This window comes from Dreissena polymorpha, chromosome 9 (genome assembly GCF_020536995.1).
Source record: "Dreissena polymorpha isolate Duluth1 chromosome 9, UMN_Dpol_1.0, whole genome shotgun sequence".
Lineage (NCBI taxonomy): Eukaryota > Metazoa > Mollusca > Bivalvia > Myida > Dreissenidae > Dreissena > Dreissena polymorpha.
Genome location: NC_068363.1, coordinates 22,221,917 through 22,241,932, shown reverse-complemented (window position 1 = coordinate 22,241,932; position 20,016 = coordinate 22,221,917). Strand labels below are relative to the sequence as shown.

The 20,016-nt window shown below is 35.4% G+C and overlaps 2 protein-coding genes across 8 annotated transcripts in view; one reads left to right on the top strand and one right to left on the bottom strand.

Moving 5' to 3' along the window:
* The window catches only part of LOC127844157 (endonuclease/exonuclease/phosphatase family domain-containing protein 1-like), a 29,207-nt gene extending 18,854 nt beyond the window's left edge, over positions 1–10,353 (top strand). Inside the window, exons 4-7 of one of the 7 annotated variants that reach the window (XM_052374180.1) lie at positions 2,747–2,872; positions 4,163–4,298; positions 6,074–6,214; positions 7,078–10,353. In XM_052374180.1, coding sequence (XP_052230140.1) covers positions 2,747–2,872; positions 4,163–4,298; positions 6,074–6,214; positions 7,078–7,256 — 582 coding nt within the window. In that variant the 3' untranslated portion in view covers positions 7,257–10,353. Of the gene's footprint in view, positions 1–2,746; positions 2,873–4,162; positions 4,299–5,536; positions 5,631–6,073; positions 6,215–7,077 lie in introns of those variants that run through there. The other 6 variants (XM_052374179.1, XM_052374184.1, XM_052374176.1 and 3 more) reach the window with 6 other exon arrangements.
* A 3,361-nt stretch (positions 10,354–13,714) lies between these two features.
* Positions 13,715–20,016, bottom strand: part of LOC127845905 (uncharacterized) — a 147,212-nt gene continuing 140,910 nt past the window's right edge. The window contains exon 6 of the mRNA XM_052377082.1: positions 13,715–16,035. Coding sequence (XP_052233042.1) covers positions 13,715–16,035 — 2,321 coding nt within the window. The remainder of the gene's footprint in view (positions 16,036–20,016) is intronic.

Here is a 20,016-nt window from a genome sequence, read left to right as displayed (position 1 = left end):
ATCGCTGGATTTATGACGTCATATTGATATTTTTCACTGTTCGAAACAGTAGAATACCAGTTTTATTTCAAAGATAAACCACCGGAAAGCATAAAAGAAAAACAATTATTAAATACTCCTCGGTTAATCGTCATCATAATCAGCAGCAGCATTATTATCCTCATCCTCATCCCAATCATTATCAGCATCATCATCATCTGTATCATCATCATCAGCAGCAGCAGTAGCAACATCATTTCATCATCATCAGCAGCAGTAACTGCAGCATTATCATCAGCAGCATGATCATCATTTCATCATCATCAGCAGCAGCAGTAGCAACATCATTTCATCATCATCAGCAGCAGTAGCAACATCATGTCATCATCATCAGCACCAGTAGCTGCAGCATTATCATCAGCAGCATGATCATCATCACCACCACCATCATCACCACCTCCATCATCACGAAAACTACCAACACCATCATTATCATCATCATCCTTATCCTTTTCTTTGCTGTCATCGTATTTATCGTCGACGCCGTCGTCGTCGGAATCATCATCACCATCGGTATCAGAAGCAGAAACCACAGCAGCAATAACAACAGCAACAGCATCTTTCAGCATCATCGTCAGGGAAACATCAACTTAATCACGCTAAGAGTTATTATTGTTAATAACAAAGTCAACGCCAACAATGCTATTTTTATACCACCACAAACGAAGTTTAGGGGTGTATATAGGAGTGACTTTGTTGGTCGGTTGGTAGGTCTGTCTGTCGGGCGGTCGTTCCGGATTAAGTGCCCGCTCTCTAATTCAAGTTGTTTTCATACGATCTTCACCAAACTTGGTCAGATGATGTATCTAGACGATGTCTAGGTCAAATACGAATATGGGTCATGTCGGGTTAAAAATGAGGTCACGGGGTCACTTAGTGCGTTTTTAAACATTGAGCATGGTGTCCGCTCTCTAATTCAAGTAGTTTTCATCAGAGCTTCACCAAACTTGGTTAGAAGTTGTATCCAGATGATGTTTAGACCAAGTTCGAAATGGGTCATGGCAGGTCAAAAACTAAGTCACGGGGGTCACTTAGTGACGTTTAACATTGAGCATGGTGTCCGCTTTCTAATTCAAGTAGTTTTCATCCGATATTCACCAAACTTGGTCAGAAGTTGTATCTCGATGATGTCTGGGTCAAGTTTGAATATGGGCCATGCCGGGTCAAAAACTAGGTGGCTGGGTCACTTAGTTAGTTTTACACATTAACCATGGTGTCTGCTTTTAAATTCAAGTAGTTTTCATCCGATCTTCACCAGACATGTTTATTTTTATTTTAACCAATGGCGATACTTATTTTACAATCAATTTAAAAGCAACACACGTTAAAGAATTGAGTAATCCGAAACTGCCGCTACTGGTTAATATTAATAAATTAGACATGTACATTTATAAAACTACATTATTTGAGAGCATAGAACTACGGACAAATGTTATGTTTTATTATAAAAATATTTTTTTCTTGTTACATCTGAAAACAAAGCTCTATCATTATCAATGTTTAAAGGGTATTATTTTTTTAAATGATCATCATGACAGGCACTATGCATACAATGCATATAAAACATATTTATATGATACATTTGAACACATCAAGCAGTTTGAATTATATATTTATTAAAGAAGAAATATAAATCTTGTATATTTAATATTTATAGGTGAAGTCAAATACGTTGACAATTATGTGAAAATGTACATGCTATAAAGCGCACTAATAAAATTGTATCAACATGTTCCAAATGGCATAAGTGTGTGTAAATCTTAAATTTGTAAAACAGCTTAATCCCAAGCAAACTACGGCAAACAAAACAAGATTGCGTACAATCCTCCCCCCATCTGTAGTACCGGATGGGCATGTGTCAGAATATCTTGAAAATATTTAATTGTATAATTTTAAGTAAATGGAAAAACGGTTTGAGATTATATGCATGCTTCTGATTATAATAAGAGATAGATAGGTTTATGCAAGATAAGCACACACAAAATTGTCGAATTCTGCTACTTTTTATTGGCAAGATTTAAACACAACACATTTGTCAAATCTGATAGTTTTGTATTGGCAGGATTTGCTGAAGAATTTATACATTATTGTTGACACTGATAGGTAAAAATATTACAAGATTGATTACTTGTTTAGCTCACCTGAGCACATCATACTCATGGTGAGCTTTTGTGAACACCTTTTGTATTTCGTCAACTTTTAGCTTTGTTTACACTCTAAACTGGTAAGAAAATTTGTTCTAATGATATTTCGGCTGAGTTCTAAAATGGTTCCGATACGTTAAAAACACATGGCCGCCAGTGGGTGGGGCAATTTTGCTTATTTGGATATAGTAAAACCCTTGTTTACACTCTAGAAGTCACATGTGTAGTCCAATCTTCATGACACATTTGTACTTATGAAATCTCGTCTGAGTTTGAAAATGGTTTCCGGTCAGTTGAAAAACATGGCCACCAGGGGAGTGGCAGTTTTCCTTATATGGCTATAGTAAAGCCTTATTAACACTCTAAAAGTCATTTTTATAGTTCAATCTTCATGAAACTTGGTCAGAACATTTGTTCTTATGATATCGTGGGCTGCTCATAACAAGAAAGTTCCTTTGTATCACAGATGAGCGCCTTTGGGTCCTTCAGGCCCTCTTGTCTGATCTACAGGTTCTTTACCTGTCTTAATTGATATTTCATTGTTCTTTTTGTTCTCGCCTCAGAGTAACGAGTACAATGGATTCCTGTATGATGAAATGCAGGGCATTACCCTAGTAAGCTCTACCCTCCTGGCTATGGACAAGAAACAGAAACCCTTCACTAGACGACCCTGCATTGCTACGTTCAAGGTTGTGTAGTCTTTTATGAAAATATGCACCATCTTTTATTGCTTACTTGAAGTGTTGAGTTTATGGGCAAAGAGTTTCATGTTACTTTAGTTTAAACCTATTTTGTTTAGTTGTATTGATTTAGAGTCTTTTCCTGGATAGAACCAGTTCTTGGTGTCTTTGGAGGAGACCTTAAGAATGTTCCCACGCTGGGGAGATCTAAAGCTGGCTTTTACAAAATGACGTATTCAACAACAAAATGACTGGCTTGACTACAACTTTGCTACGTCAACTGCAAACTGATTTCTCAACTAAAGGCTTACTAATCTACAAAATGACTGGCTTGACTACAACTTTGCTATGTCAAATGCAAACTGATTTACTCAACTAAAGGCTTACTAAGCTAAAAAATGACTGACTTACTACAACTTTGCTACGTCAAGTGCAAACTGATTTACTGAACTAAAGGCTTACTAAGCTACACAATGACAAGCTTGACTACAACTTTGCTATGTCAACTGCAAACTGATTTACTCAACTCAAGGCTTACTAAGCTACAAAATGACTGGCTTGACTATAACTTTGCTATGTCAACTGCAAACTGATTTACTGAACTAAAGGCTTACTAAGCTACAACATAACTTTCTCAACTGTATTTGTTTCTGAACTAAAACATAAGTTCAAGTGAAACATGAATAGCTCAATTAAAATTAACTTACTCTGCTACAAAATGACTTACTTAACCACTCCATGATTTACTTCATTACACAATGTCTACTCAACAACACAATGACTCACTAATTTTACAACATGACTAGCTCATCTACAAAATGACTAACTTAGCTTCAAAATTACCTACGCAACTACAAAATTACTAATAACTCAACTACATTCTTACTAGGTCAACTACTGAATTTCTCACTAAGCTACAAAATTACCTACACAACTCAATAATTACTAGCTCAACTTCATTATTACAAGGTCAACTACAGAATGACTTGCTCCACTACAAAATTACCAGTTCTACTACAAAAGGAATCAAACATTCTTAAATGATAAAATCAACTACAAAATGACTCAACTTGAAAATTTCAAGTGGTATGATACAATGAAATGACTGACCTATTTCCATTTGTATTTCTAAGACAACAATACTTTTATTTGAGGCAAAGAACTGTTTTGATTTAAATTTTGCTGTATCCTATTGGTACGATGATTTGTCAGGGTACCTGGTAAATTTAGTGCGTTATTACGTGGTAGAAACTTTTATAATGCAATCTAAAAATAATATGGTATAAAATAATTCAACAGATCAGCGTTTTTGACTGCGCACTGGTAAGTGTACATCTGAAGGCAACCGGTCTGGAGAATGAGGACATCGGTCGACTGCAGGCAGAGATTGACAATATCCCCAACCTTATAGAGGCCATTAGGACCGCTCGGCCAGGTATAGAGCAATTTTTATGAGGCGTTTTGTTTGAGGCAAATCAATATTCAGTTCACCAGAGTAATAGACCCGGACCAAACATATTGCCCTTACCTCTCCTCAACAATTACTACATCCCACATCCAACTTTCTGAATTCTGCCCCTTCTTTGTATGCCCCCCTTTGAAGAAGAGGGGGATTTATTGTTTTGCACATGTTGGTCGGTCGGTCTGTCAGTCGGTCCGTCCACCAGATGGTTTCCGGATGATAACCCAAGAATTCTTACGCCTAGGAACTTCATAGGTACATTGATCATGACTGGCAGATGACCCCTATTGATTTTCAGGTCACTAGGTCAAAGGTCAAGGTCACAATGACTCGAAATAGTAAAATGGTTTCCGGATGATAACTCAAGAATGCTTAAGCCTAGGATCATGAAACTTCATTGGTACATTGATTATGACTGGCAAATGACCCCTATTGATTTTCAGGTCACCAGGTGAAAGATCAAGGTCACAGTGACTCGAAATAGAAAAATGGTTTCAGGATGATAACTCAAGAATTCTTACGCCTAGGATCATGAAACTTCATAGGTACATTGATAATGACTGGCAGATGACCCCAATTGATTTTCAGGTCACTAGGTCAAAGGTCAAGGTCAAAGTGGCTCGAAATAGTAAAATGGTTTCCGGATGATATATCAAGTTTGCTTACGGCTAGGATCATGAATCTTCATAGGTACATTGATCATGACTGGCCGATGACCCCTATTGATTTTCAGGTCACTAGGTCAAAGGTCAAGGTCACAGTGCCTCGAAATAGTAAAATGGTGTCCGGATGATAACTCAAGAATGCTTATGTCTAGGATCATGAATCTTCATAGGTATATTGATCATAACTGGCAGATGACCCCTATTGATTTTCAGGTCACTAGGTCAAAGGTCAAGGTCACAGTGACAAAAAAACGTATTCACACAATGGCTGCCACTACAACTGACAGCCCATATGGGGGCATGCATGTTTTACAAACAGCCCTTGTTTCATATATAAACAACGTCTGTTGAATATTTATATTCTACTAAAATCAGCCTCAAATTAATGCTTAACAAACAATAACAGTTATACAGATTATACGTTGAATACTTAATTCCATATTACTACAAAAACATATCCTTTAATTTGCATTTCATGGATTTGCTGCTTTATCAGTACTAAGTGCACACAATTTAGCCATTAACTGACAGCTACTTTACTTGAAGCTCTGGAAGGAAAGAATGGCAGTTTAAAGGATTCAAAGACTTGTTCCAACACAAGTTATGTGAGCGGGCCGGGAAACGCACTGCTGATCCTCGGGTTAGTAGTCCTGTTCTCTACCAACCAAGCTAGCTTTCAACTTTCTTATATCTCCTCCAACTTGTGCTTCTCCCCAGTCTGGTACATGTATGGATGGTGGTGTTGGTCCTGGTGGAGATGATGTTCTTCGGCCTGGCGGCTTCCAGGAGGTCTATCTTCTCCCTTTTCCATGGTGTATTGTTTTTCTGTAGCTACAGTGTTTTTCATAAAGTAGAGTTGCTAGCTTTATGCAAAATAATCTGGCAACAGTTATAACATATAAGGGAGGCTACTCCAAAGATTGTTTATAATTACCTCTTATTCTTGAAGTACGTCACTTTACTCCAAGTTGTTCTGAATTAAGTTTGAAATCTGTTAAAAACTATGTGCATTCAAAAATTCAATTAGATATGTTTCATATAAGGTGTCTAATATTAAAAGAATGATGTTTTTGTTTATTTTAGATTTTGATGATCTTCGAAATCTAGGCTATCTCAATTGTATTGCCGACGGTGTCTTCACAAACATAAGTGACGCCATCAAAAAAGGCAGCAAGACATACGATAACATCTGGATATCTATACAGACAAAACAAGTGTTCACTGGTAACAATTATTTTATCCCCCGCCAAAGGCGGAGGAATATAGAATTGGCTTTGTTCATCAGTCTGTCTGTCCATCCGTCTGTCTGTCCGTCCATCTCAAAATTTATCTTTGGCGGAGGATATCAATTCAACAAATGTGCTTGTTAATATTGTTGTTATATTGTGTTTGATTTTGCAGATCCAAAGCTTTGTGTATTGTTAAAGATTTGTGTTGAAGATTTCCATCAGTTGATGTTTATTATCCCGCGCCATAGGCGGAGGGATATTGTTTTGGTGTTGTCCGTCTGTCCGTCTTTCCGTCCGTCCGTCCATAGCCATATCTTGGAAGTGCTTTGGCGGATTTCATTGAATGAGTATGTATAAGGATAAGATGATGATGCACGCCAAATGGCATTGTACACCATCTGTTAATAATGGAGTTATGGCCCTTTGTATCTTGAAAAAATCCTTTTTTGAGTGTCAGATATATTACTTTTGTGTCCAGAAGCATATTGGCGGGGAATATCAATTCAATGAATTTGCTTATTTAAACTTTGCTTACTATTGATTAATAGGTAAATAATATCGATTGAATTAAGTATGTTTATCAATGAAAATGTTTATCAATAAGTTCTTGTTCCTGATTCTCAAATGAACATAAATGTATCATATTGTCAAACCATGGAGATTAAATTATGTGCCATTATTTCCGCAAACAATCCAACAGTAAATATGCAAACTAATTGTTGAAAAGCTTAACATATGGAGATAATTTGTTAATGTTTGTTCATTTCCGGTTTAAAATCTGCGCATATGATTATCAGAAGTATACGATTATGTTCTTTTAGACGGTTTTATGGTAATATATTTTATTCCTCTGTACAGGTCAATGTGACGTCGTAAGAGAGGGCCTGTCCAGTCCCTGGATCCCCAAAGGCTGGACGTGGGTCGGGGTCGTGAGTGACCACTGTCCAGTGTGGGCCCAGTTCTACACGGGCCGTGACCTTGACACTGGAGACCTGAAGATCGGACCAGAGGTTATTAAATTTGCACTGACTGACTGATGTTTGTAAAAGATTAGAATATTACACCTGTTACTCTGGTTATGTGACAGACATCACTGATATCGAATTGGTGATGCAATTCTTCAAACAGTAAACAGTGAAAATATTCCACACTTTTCATTATGTCATTGCTGTGAAAATCGCCATTTAAACTACTTTAAAATGGAAGCCAATAATAAACTAATAAGACAAAATTAACCAGAGATTGAACATTTTTGTGTTTTAATATCAGAAATATTCTCTTGGTCAAATGTTAACAATTTATTTAGCAAATTTGTTCAACATGTTATGGTACGTGAAGTTTTGAGATGTTGATGTTATTTTATGTTTTGATGTACTGCTGATTTCACATTAGGTGTACCATTCTTGGGAATGTGGAAAAATAGTGAATGCCACATTTGTTTTTAAGTAGATTATGTGTTCCGTGTTAAAGTAAAGCGCTCAATTTACAACATATGAACCAATAAACCATATTGTATTACTTACACGTTAATGTCTACCGGTATAATTCTTAAAAGTTTTGCTTTAATGTCAGAAATATTTTGTATAATTCTTTTTTCAATATAGCTTACAATACCAATTAGATTGCGTTAATTTGTTTGAAAACACAAAATAAATTATATTTATAATATCAAAATTTGATAACGTTTTGTTGTTTTAACTTTGATATAGCATTTCTGCTGAATTTCACCATTCTTAGAAATGTGGAAAATAGTGAATGCCACTTTTGTTTTCAAGTAGTTTGTGTGTTCCTTGTTATAGTAAAACGCTCTATTCACAACATATGAACAAATAAACCATTTTTAATTACTTGCACATGAATGTCTACGGTAATTATAATTGTTATAAGTTTTGCTTTAATGTCAGAAATATTTTGTATAATTCTTATTTCGATGTAGCTTACAAAACCATTTAGATTGTGTTGATATGGTTGAATACACAAAACAAATTATATTTATTTTATCCTCAAAATTTGATAAGGTTTTGTTGTTTTAACTTTGATATAGCATTTCCGCTGAATTTCACTAGTTTGTATTATTTGTTGCTTCATTTTAATAATTTAATGATCAAAATATTGTATGATAACATTTTTCGATTGAAGTTTCAATTTTATGCAGTGCAGTGTGGAGCGGAAAATGCAATTTTTTTAAATGAAGCACCCGTTAAATGCATAATTGTCATCATTTATTTGATCCTGTGTATTTAATATTTATAAATGATATTATGTCTTATTGAAATCTGTAATAATATATATATAGTTCCCTGTATGAATTTGTTATAGATTAAAATGAAATGTTTTGTTTCATTTGGGAATATTTCATAGACACCATGTTTTTGTCTGTTTAAATTAATTGTATACATTGTTGTATTTTGAACAATATTAACATTAGTATTAAATGAGCGTCTAGAAATAGCTAAGGTGTATGTATCGGGATGAACTTATTTTATTTGGGTTCATTTACATTCAAGTAGAACAAGTAGAATGCATTTTTAAGGTGTTTATTGTTAGTTTATACCGTAGTACTTTTAGATAATATGATTTCCAATAATGTAGTTGTATTTTGCTTTTGTTTGTTATTGCTAAATAAAACTTAGAGTTTCATATAGATAATATTTGGACAATGCTACATATATATGCCTAATGGAATGTGTCCTGCATTTAGAAAGTGACTTCATATAAACATACTTGAGCTGTGATTTGAAAAAATATGGATTCAATACAAAGCGTATAGGATTTTCCCAGATGAGTCTATGAAGTTTACAAGCGCTAATAAGGGACGACAGTTTCTCTTGCTTTTATTAAATTTCAGTCTTCAGAAGTTAATTAGAGGCCATTCGTTATAGGTCAATATTTATGCATCTAAAACTTGAGAATAAGCAGCAACAGTTTATGGTCTATGATCAATTACTTATGATTGGATTAAGATAAAGTGCTGAAGATTTGTAGAAGTGTATACCCAGCTTACATACCCTACCTGGATTCCATTTCGAGCCAGTTGGGATAAAGTCTATGTCACTATTATTAAAATTAGACAAACTACACTCAGTAACACCGCTTTTATATTAGGGTATTGTTCCTAAAATGTATGAATTGTTAGCTTACGTGTAGACGTAGCTTGGGAAAACTAGATAAAAGTCGAAGTCACTGTAAGTTAATTAAAAAATTCCGCTTACATAACTTAAATTGTATGAAGAATTTCCGCTGTTTTTTGTAGGTGTAGGTAGATTCCACGCAGTCTTAGGTGATGTAAGCGTGTATTTTAATCCATCTGACACCTTACATGTAAAACAGAATTAGTTTGCATTATATTTAATTGAGTCTTATAATATCAGCATATTGTTCCTACTGAAAATGTTTGTAAGGACAGTGTAAATTGCAAAATAGTGTTACTTGTCTTTTATTCAAGAAAATACTGTGGGTATACCACGTACACTACTTTATGTATGGATCCACCTTTTGTCTTCTTGATCTCGACTGCTCAGTATACATGTTTTCCTTATACTTATACTGTCTTGAACAATTTTAGGTAACAGCTAATTTCATAAAACAAAATTGCCACATATTAATGCGTAGTTTATTATTATGTAACATGAAACTTTTCTATGTGTCATAAAATACAACAGTGTATGAAACCAATTTGCCAAAACACTTTTTAATTTTAATTTCTAAATCTTGTAATATATAAATGTGTGTCTTTTGTGGCACTATATAATGTTGGCAATGTATGCTTATTAGTTTCTATTAAACGCAAATGTTATTATTTATTTAAATAAAGACTAATAATAAATAATGTAAACAATGTACTTTTTTTTATATTAATGACCATTTTTCAAGTATTTGTAAATAGTCCTAAAAGCTTATTTTGTAGTATTATTTACTAACATTATTTGATGTTTCTTATAGGCACATTTATTTATTTCGAACTTTCTCCCTCGGTATTCTAACCAGGTCCAAGCGGGTAATGTTCATATCTTTAAAACACATCATTCACGGCAAACATCATCCTAATATATACATTCACAATAATACTGTGTCATTTTCATCATGGATATCATACGCCTTGCGAACTTTAATATAAAATTTTAGTATCTGCAATTTCTTTTTATTGGTTGCTCTCCCTTGTCGTAAAACACGTGTATATCGAATTGTATTAATACATATTTTTATGAACAAATTCTCAAAGGTTGCCTGTAATATATAGAGTATATATTTGTTGGATTCGATGGGATATCGATTTTATTATGCCCCCCTTCGAAGAAGAGGGGTATATTGTTTTGCACATGTCGGTCCGTATGTTGGTTCGTATGTCCGTCCACCAGATGGTTTCCGGATGATAACTCAAGAACGCTTAGGCCTAGGATCATGAAACTTCATAGGTACATTGATCATGACTCGCAGATGACCCCTATTGATTTTGAGGTCACTAGGTCAAAGGTCAAGGTCACGGTGATCCGAAATAGTAACATGGTTTCAGGATGATAACTCAAGAACGCTTATGCCTAGGAACACGAAACTTCATGGGTACATTGATCATGACTCGCAGATGACCCTTATTGATTTTCAGGTCACTAGGTCAAAGGTCAAGGTGACCCGAAATAATAAAATGGTTTACGGATGATAACTCAAGAACGCTTACGCCTAGGATCATGAAACTTCATTGGTACATTGATCATGACTCGCAGATGACCCCTATTGATTTTCAGGTCACTAGGTCAAAGGTCAAGGTGACCCAAAATAGTTAAATGGTTCCTGGATGATAACTCAAGAACGCTTATGCCTAGGATCATGAAACTTCATAGGTAAATCGATCATGACTCGCAAATGACCCCTAATGATTTTCAGGTCACTAGGTCAAAGGTCAAGGTCACATTGCCAAAAAACGTATTAACACAATGGCTTCCACTACAACTGACAGCCCATATGGGGGCATGCATGTTTTACAAACAGCCCTTGTTTAACGAGTGATCATATAAAATAATATGTTCACGAGTGGCGCAACCAAAAATATATTTTCTATGATCACGAGTGAATTAAAATCGATATTCCATCGAATCCAACAAATGTTATTTTTATTGTATGCTTTTTTCACCATTTATTTACATTTTAAAAGAGTCTGATTGGATAATATCGCTGGATTTATGACGTCATATTGATATTTTTCACTGTTCGAAACAGTAGAATACCAGTTTTATTTCAAAGATAAACCACCGGAAAGCATAAAAGAAAAACAATTATTAAATACTCCTCGGTTAATCGTCATCATAATCAGCAGCAGCATTATTATCCTCATCCTCATCCCAATCATTATCAGCATCATCATCATCTGTATCATCATCATCAGCAGCAGCAGTAGCAACATCATTTCATCATCATCAGCAGCAGTAACTGCAGCATTATCATCAGCAGCATGATCATCATTTCATCATCATCAGCAGCAGCAGTAGCAACATCATTTCATCATCATCAGCAGCAGTAGCAACATCATGTCATCATCATCAGCACCAGTAGCTGCAGCATTATCATCAGCAGCATGATCATCATCACCACCACCATCATCACCACCTCCATCATCACGAAAACTACCAACACCATCATTATCATCATCATCCTTATCCTTTTCTTTGCTGTCATCGTATTTATCGTCGACGCCGTCGTCGTCGGAATCATCATCACCATCGGTATCAGAAGCAGAAACCACAGCAGCAATAACAACAGCAACAGCATCTTTCAGCATCATCGTCAGGGAAACATCAACTTAATCACGCTAAGAGTTATTATTGTTAATAACAAAGTCAACGCCAACAATGCTATTTTTATACCACCACAAACGAAGTTTAGGGGTGTATATAGGAGTGACTTTGTTGGTCGGTTGGTAGGTCTGTCTGTCGGGCGGTCGTTCCGGATTAAGTGCCCGCTCTCTAATTCAAGTTGTTTTCATACGATCTTCACCAAACTTGGTCAGATGATGTATCTAGACGATGTCTAGGTCAAATACGAATATGGGTCATGTCGGGTTAAAAATGAGGTCACGGGGTCACTTAGTGCGTTTTAAACATTGAGCATGGTGTCCGCTCTCTAATTCAAGTAGTTTTCATCAGAGCTTCACCAAACTTGGTTAGAAGTTGTATCCAGATGATGTTTAGACCAAGTTCGAAATGGGTCATGGCAGGTCAAAAACTAAGTCACGGGGGTCACTTAGTGACAACATTGAGCATGGTGTCCGCTTTCTAATTCAAGTAGTTTTCATCCGATATTCACCAAACTTGGTCAGAAGTTGTATCTCGATGATGTCTGGGTCAAGTTTGAATATGGGCCATGCCGGGTCAAAAACTAGGTGGCTGGGTCACTTAGTTAGTTTTACACATTAACCATGGTGTCTGCTTTTAAATTCAAGTAGTTTTCATCCGATCTTCACCAGACATGTTTATTTTTATTTTAACCAATGGCGATACTTATTTTACAATCAATTTAAAAGCAACACACGTTAAACAATTGAGTAATCCGAAACTGCCGCTACTGGTTAATATTAATAAATTAGACATGTACATTTATAAAACTACATTATTTGAGAGCATAGAACTACGGACAAATGGTATGTTTTATTATAAAAATATTTTTTTCTTGTTACATCTGAAAACAAAGCTCTATCATTATCAATGTTTAAAGGGTATTATTTTTTTAAATGATCATCATGACAGGCACTATGCATACAATGCATATAAAACATATTTATATGATACATTTGAACACATCAAGCAGTTTGAATTATATATTTATTAAAGAAGAAATATAAATCTTGTATATTTAATATTTATAGGTGAAGTCAAATACGTTGACAATTATGTGAAAATGTACATGCTATAAAGCGCACTAATAAAATTGTATCAACATGTTCCAAATTGTATAAGTCATTAAAACAAATGCATACATTGAATTTAAACTTATACAATAACATTGACACAAAGCATAAACGTAATATCTGTCTACAGTTTTATTTCGTTTAGTAGTTTGTCACTTGCTCGGACGCAAAAATAAACATTATTTTGTTCACTGATTTGAATCTCAAGGCATTAACGACTTAGGAGCCGTATTTACACAATTGTGTTTATTTTAATAATAACTACATATAAGAGAAAAGCTCCGGCGAATTATCTCTTTTAAAATTGAGATTAGCTTATGTATATAGTGTTGTGAATGAATGTCAACATACATTAGACTAAGACCGTTTTGAAATAGGAAGATAATGTGTTTCTACCATGTTTTCTTGTAACACCTATAGTCGAAAAGTCAACAACACATTAAGCTAGTATATGTTATGGCTCAATTTCATGTATAGAGAAACAACATAAAAAAGTATTATACGCCAAATGTCAAAACAGTTTCAATTGTTACGATATAAATTTAATATACAACCAGGTTCATATTAATATAGCATCCATAAAAAACAAACACTAATTCAAGATATTGAGCCTGGACTTATCTCAATGAGAATTGAAATTCGATTGATTATGTAACGATCAATATATTTAGCAAATCTTTTATAAACATCATCTTCAAGGATATCGCTATCAGCGTCATCAACATCACCAATGTCAGGTACAGACATGACACAACCGGCAGAATCAGGCCATTCATATATTCGGAATCGTTTCATTACAACATTTTTCCGTGCAGCAAGTTCCTGTTGAAAAGGAATGTATTCCTGAACTGGGATTCGTTCTGGGGGATCAATACTACAAGCACAACCAAATTCTAGCTTAAGCCCAATTGAATGAGTATATATAGCCAGTGAGTCCACAAGTTCGCGCACTTTGGATGGTAGCATTGTGTCAGAGTAGATATTTAAATACTTCAATGATTGAGGTACCTGCAGTGCGATGTATGTATGGACATGTAGTGTTAACGTTTCCAGCTGTGTGAGTGACGATACCGATTGAGAAAATGTTTTCGCATGCTTCACGTCAATTCCGGAACCTTCCCACACGCCATTCAGACTCAGACTCTTGATATTCAGACCATGGAGAGCTGCCCATAGACCAGGACCCTCATGCTCCACATCAATACTAAGTGTTTCTAGCTGAGTGAGCGATGAATTTGATAACGACACTGTATGCGTCAGGTCAATTCCAGTATGTTTCCACAAACCACTCAGGCTTAGATGCTTGATATTCAGACCATGTACAGCCTCCCACAAACCTGGATTATCACACTCCATCTCTATACAAAGAGTGTCCAGCTGTGTGAGCGATGATAGTGACAAGGACATCAACTCTTTATGCAAACCTCCCCACTCTTCACTCTTCAGGCTCAGTCTCTTTATATTCAGACAATGGATACCTCTCCATAGACGACGGCTGTCTGGACTTAACGTAATACTAAGCGTTTCTAGCTGTGTGAGCGATGCTAATGACTGATACAACGACTCTGCTTGCAAATCTTTACAGTTACCTATATGACCATTCTGACTTAGACTCAGACTCTTGATATTCAGACCATGGAGAGCCTTCCAAGGACAACTAATTTTTGCATACACACTAACATTAAGAGTTTCCAGACAAGTGAGAGATGAAAGTGATTTAGACAACGACCCTGTACGCAAATCGGTCCATTGAATCAAATCAAGACTCAGACTCAGAGTCTTGATATTCAAAGTATGGATAGCCTCCCACAGACCAGTACTCTGTTCCTCTACGCTAATATCGAGTGTTTCAAGCTGTGTGAGTGATGATAGTGCCTGAGACAACAACTCTGTATGATTTAATTCGAAACCTTTCGCACTTATAATAGTCAGACTCTTGACACTCAAACCTTTGAGAGCCTCCCACAAACCAGGACAGGCTTCATCCGCACCAATACGAAGTGTTTCCAGCCGTGTAAGCGATGGTAGCAAATGAGACAACGACTCTTTATACTTTACTCTACACTTACAAAACACACGCAGCTTCTTGATATTAAGGCCATAGAAAGCCTCCCAAAGACCAGTAATATCTTCAGCCACATGAATATCAAGTATTTGCAGCCTCATGAGCGATGATAGCAACTGAGACAACGACTGTGAATGATTTATCCTCAATCCTTCCCCCTTCCAACCATCCAGTCTCAAACTCTTGATATTCAGACCATGGAGAGCCTTCCACAGACCAGGACTGTCTTCAGTCACATCAATACCAAGTGTTTCCAGCCTTTTGAGTGATGATAGCAACTGCGTCAACGACTCTGCATGATAACCTCCCCACTTCCTACTGCTCAGAGTCAGACTCTTGATATTCAGACCACGGAGAGCCTCCCACACACAAGGAGTCAATTCATCCATTTTAATATCTAGTGTTTCCAGCTTTGAGAGCGATGCTATCGTCTGTGAGAACGACTTTTCATTATTCACTCTACAACCACTGCCACCGATACCATACATACTCAGACTCTTCATACTCAGACCATGCAGAATCTCCCACAGACCGGTATCATTAGTTAGGCATATTGATATGCTTTTGTTTGGATATACAATTAAACCTATGAATCCAGTCGTGTATGATGTGTTGACTTCGCCCTCTCCACACGCAGTTAAGTGACAGTCATCCAGCAAACAGCTCATATCACAATTACGTGTCAGCATCATGCTAAGCAGACTGCGTAGCCAGGTACAGGAACATGTGACACGGGTCAATTCAATCCATTTGATTGAGGGAAGTACAGGTGGAAGCTCTGTGCACTGGGTTGGATCGGCAATATTTAGAATAATGCAGACGGGAAATTCCAATGTACCCACACTGGCAGAATCTGAAAAAATAATAAAGTTTTAGCAATGCTTATACATAGTAAATGTGGTTGCATTTGTTCAATATTGAATAATTAAAACTAAAACAATGTTTTAGTTTCAGAACGCATCCCGTCATAATACATATAAATCAGAAGTATTATTGTAGTGTTGTTTAGCTTAAAATATTCAATACTATAAGTTTTATTTTTTCGAATGGTTCACGTAAATTATTCCCAACTTGCAAACACGTTTACAATACGTTTGTATGAGTGTTATATTCATACTATGTTGTGTTCCACATTACTAGTCATATGCATGCTGGTATAAATGAATCTTTAAAATCAATATATAATCCACAATGAATATACCGTAGGTTGTAAACTAACAATGGCAATGTTCTATCAACTATTGAAAATATACTATTTAGATACACTCCCTTATCTACATGCATAAATAAATGACAACCCAGACAGCTTGTATTACCAAACACCTCGCATCGGTTATCTCCCGTACAGAGTATACCGTTCCTACTGCCATACAAATCAAAATAACTGCAACAAGACAAGATTGTTATAATTAAATTCCAACAATTGAACATATCTACAAACTGCAATAAGGTTGCAAATCTGCTAATTCGCTTTAACAGTGCTTCGTTCTGTAGGGTAATAGACACGTGTTTGCAAACGTTTTGCTAGCTCACTTTAATATTTAACCCATTTATGCCTAGTGGACTCTACCATCCTTCTAAATTGGATTAATTTATTTCCAAAATTAGGGATGTCTAGTATATGTATTTCTATATAAAGAATATTTTTTTAACAGAAATTCATTTAAGCAAACAGCGCAGACCTAGATGAGACGCCGCATCATGCGGCGTCTCATCTTGGTGTACGCTGTTTGGCAAGGCATTTTCTCTAGACGCTAGGCATAAATGGTTTAATGTCAATTACATTTATTTGTATGTTTCAATTATTTTTTGCTGAAGTGAAGTTGAATTATATAGCTAACAAATGGGTTTAAACCTTGTGGATCTTTATAATTTATTGTTATTGTGAAATTTCCCTTTGACGGTAAACTTCTCGAGAGTTTCCGGCATAACACTATTTTTCTTGAAACATTTATTATGGCTTCTGAGCTGGATTTTAAGAAATAATATAAAGCGTAGATATTAGTTTGTTAAGAATAGTCATTAAGTAAAGAATACCATATGCAATTAGCAAAACATGACAAATAAAAACAACCAAGTAGTTACACGTTGAATTGTGTTATTAAGTATATAAGGCATGTGTAAGATATCACCATACATCGACATGCACTTTTTGACAACAAGAGCATTTTCTAGTTTCGGTCACAGAATAAAAAATGAATGAATTATATAAATGCGTCAGCGAAATAACACAAACGTCGGAGACTCATACTGAAAATACGAAACATTATCGTTAGAAAATGAAGAATTTGATTTCAAATTAAAACGGTACATTGATTATTTAAATTAGTTTTAAAATCACGTTGGAACTATTTCGATTTTAATGCCAAGTATAAAGAATATGACATTTCAAATTACAAAAATCCCGACACGTTTTCAAACATAAACGGTGCAATTTAAGAAGATTAACAGCAATAAAACTTAATGTTATTAGGCATAATGCTTACATTGTTCCTCTGACACTTTGAGCTGTTTAGCTCTTACTTCTCAAAATGTTCTGAATAAGTGTAATGAAGAGTGGCGGTCAAGTTTTTCTAGTTTTTCAACAATCCCGAACAAGTTTCGAAATCAGCTGTCATAAGAACGTATGTTCTGACCGAATGTCATGTAATTTGAAAAACAAATCGGCTTGAGCATCGATAATTTATCACTACAGTCATATGAGGGAAAATGCTCAACCTTCAGTCGGCCATTCGTGTTAAAGATCCGGAAATATATCAACTAAGCTAAGATATCATTAGAAGATATGTTCTGACAGAGTTTAATAAAGACTTAACATAAGGTATGGCCACAAGAGCGTTACCATGGTTTCACTAAGTTAATTTAAGGTAAGCTGCCCGCCTCTTAATGAATCATAACACAAAATGTTCTAGTCAAGCTTCATGATAATTGGACTAAAATGCGACTTCTATAGTGTTGAGGCGGTTTCACTATAGCCATACTATAAAAACTGCCAAACCACCGTGCTGTCATGTTTCCTGACGAGCCGCCCACATTAAATAAATATTCGAGCAATTATTAAAACAATGTCTTGACCAGGGGACCGTTTCTTAAAATTACGTACGTTCAAAAATCATGCGTAAGTGCAAAATGTTCAGTTAGTAGCGTTTCTATAAACTTCGTAAAGTTACGTTTACCGTATTTTTGCACGTAATGTTACGTGTGCTCAAAGGCTCACGTAACTCAGTAATTTAGCATAAATATGGCGGCGTATGCACCGATATTTCGAAGAACCTAACGTAGACTACGAAATCTACGAGCGCAACTTCATTTTAGTTAATTTAAACCTTTATCTATGTTAAGATCTTGGTAGGGCATGGGAAGATACTGTAACGGAAATCCTGCGTTGATTGTGCATGATCTATTGTGTACGATTGTGGATTGGAGTTCTACTAAAAGAGGAAATTGTACATGTTCGAATCGATTGTTGTTATGATTTGTTCGATTTTCCTTTTGACAATTCATTCAACTTTCGTATTGAACAAGGCTTTATCCATCACAAGACGCCAAGTTGAACTCAACGAATGTGACGTTTGCCGAGTGATCGAATTGATTCATTGTAAACATGGGTAAAAGTATACTTTTTCTGTAAGAATTATTTATTAGAATTGTATAATCTACGTTTTTGTAAATAGTTGCATTGATATTATACTGCTGTGTCAATGAATGACAATTATACAGTAGTCTGTGCTAATATTAATTCAATTAATTTTAGCACAGATTCAGACATTCCCAAAAGTATTTTAAGTCAACGGGACATCCAGTCCGGTAGTCTTAGATAACTTGCAGGACCGAACTGGGATTCATAGGACCGAAACATCAATGTACAAACATATAGGTGTCTGGGACCGCAGGACCCCAACGGGGATTAAGGGCCGAGTCCCTATGGGGGACACCCCCGTGACCTAGCTTATTGTACTTTTTTATGTAGTATTTCTAGTTGCAATTTCTGGTGACTACAATGCGAAATATTATCAACCATACCATCCGTATCACCGCATGTGTATAGTCATTCTATAAAAATCAGGGGTCATAACAGGACCAGATTGCCAATCCTGAAAAAAAGAACTCTGTTTTCTCTAAAAATAGATTTTTACAAATTGCAAATGAGTAGCTTGACATTCCGCAAGCAGAAAATGATGGTTTAGGTAATGAAACAAAAACCAGAATATTGTCAATCAAATAAAAATTATAAATAATTTAAATGTGTACTTTTGTATGCAAGTGCATGTCTACTTAATAAAAACAAAATTTATTCTTTCAAGATTTATTGTTCATAGTTAAACAACAACATTTTTAATGTGTTGAGTAATTTCAAACCGTGTTATCTTTATCCTGACGCTAAAACTCAATGAAAATGTACCTAATATTAAGTCCCATTCAAACGTGAAATAAAACTAAATGTAATCAATATATTTCTTTAATCTACAGTACTTTATTATAAATGTATAAAAATAAATGGATAAAAATAAGAATGTCATGTTAGCTGCTAAATCAATATTCAGATGGAAGTTTATATAGTAGTTATACTTTGTTAAGTATATTTTGATTTTTGCTTTACTTTAAAACAGCATTTCAGTCACATATAAATGATCGCTCAGCAAACCTACTCACGTTTACCCGGGTAGAATGGTTTACTTGTATTATAAATACTGAGTTACAGATAACTGCTCTTGCATAAACCAATTTTGGACAATCATTTACGGGCATGCATTAAGCCTGGGTTTGAAAAAAATCACCTCAGAATATGTTAATGATATGTTGGTCATGACTATTGATGTTGATAGCATTTATG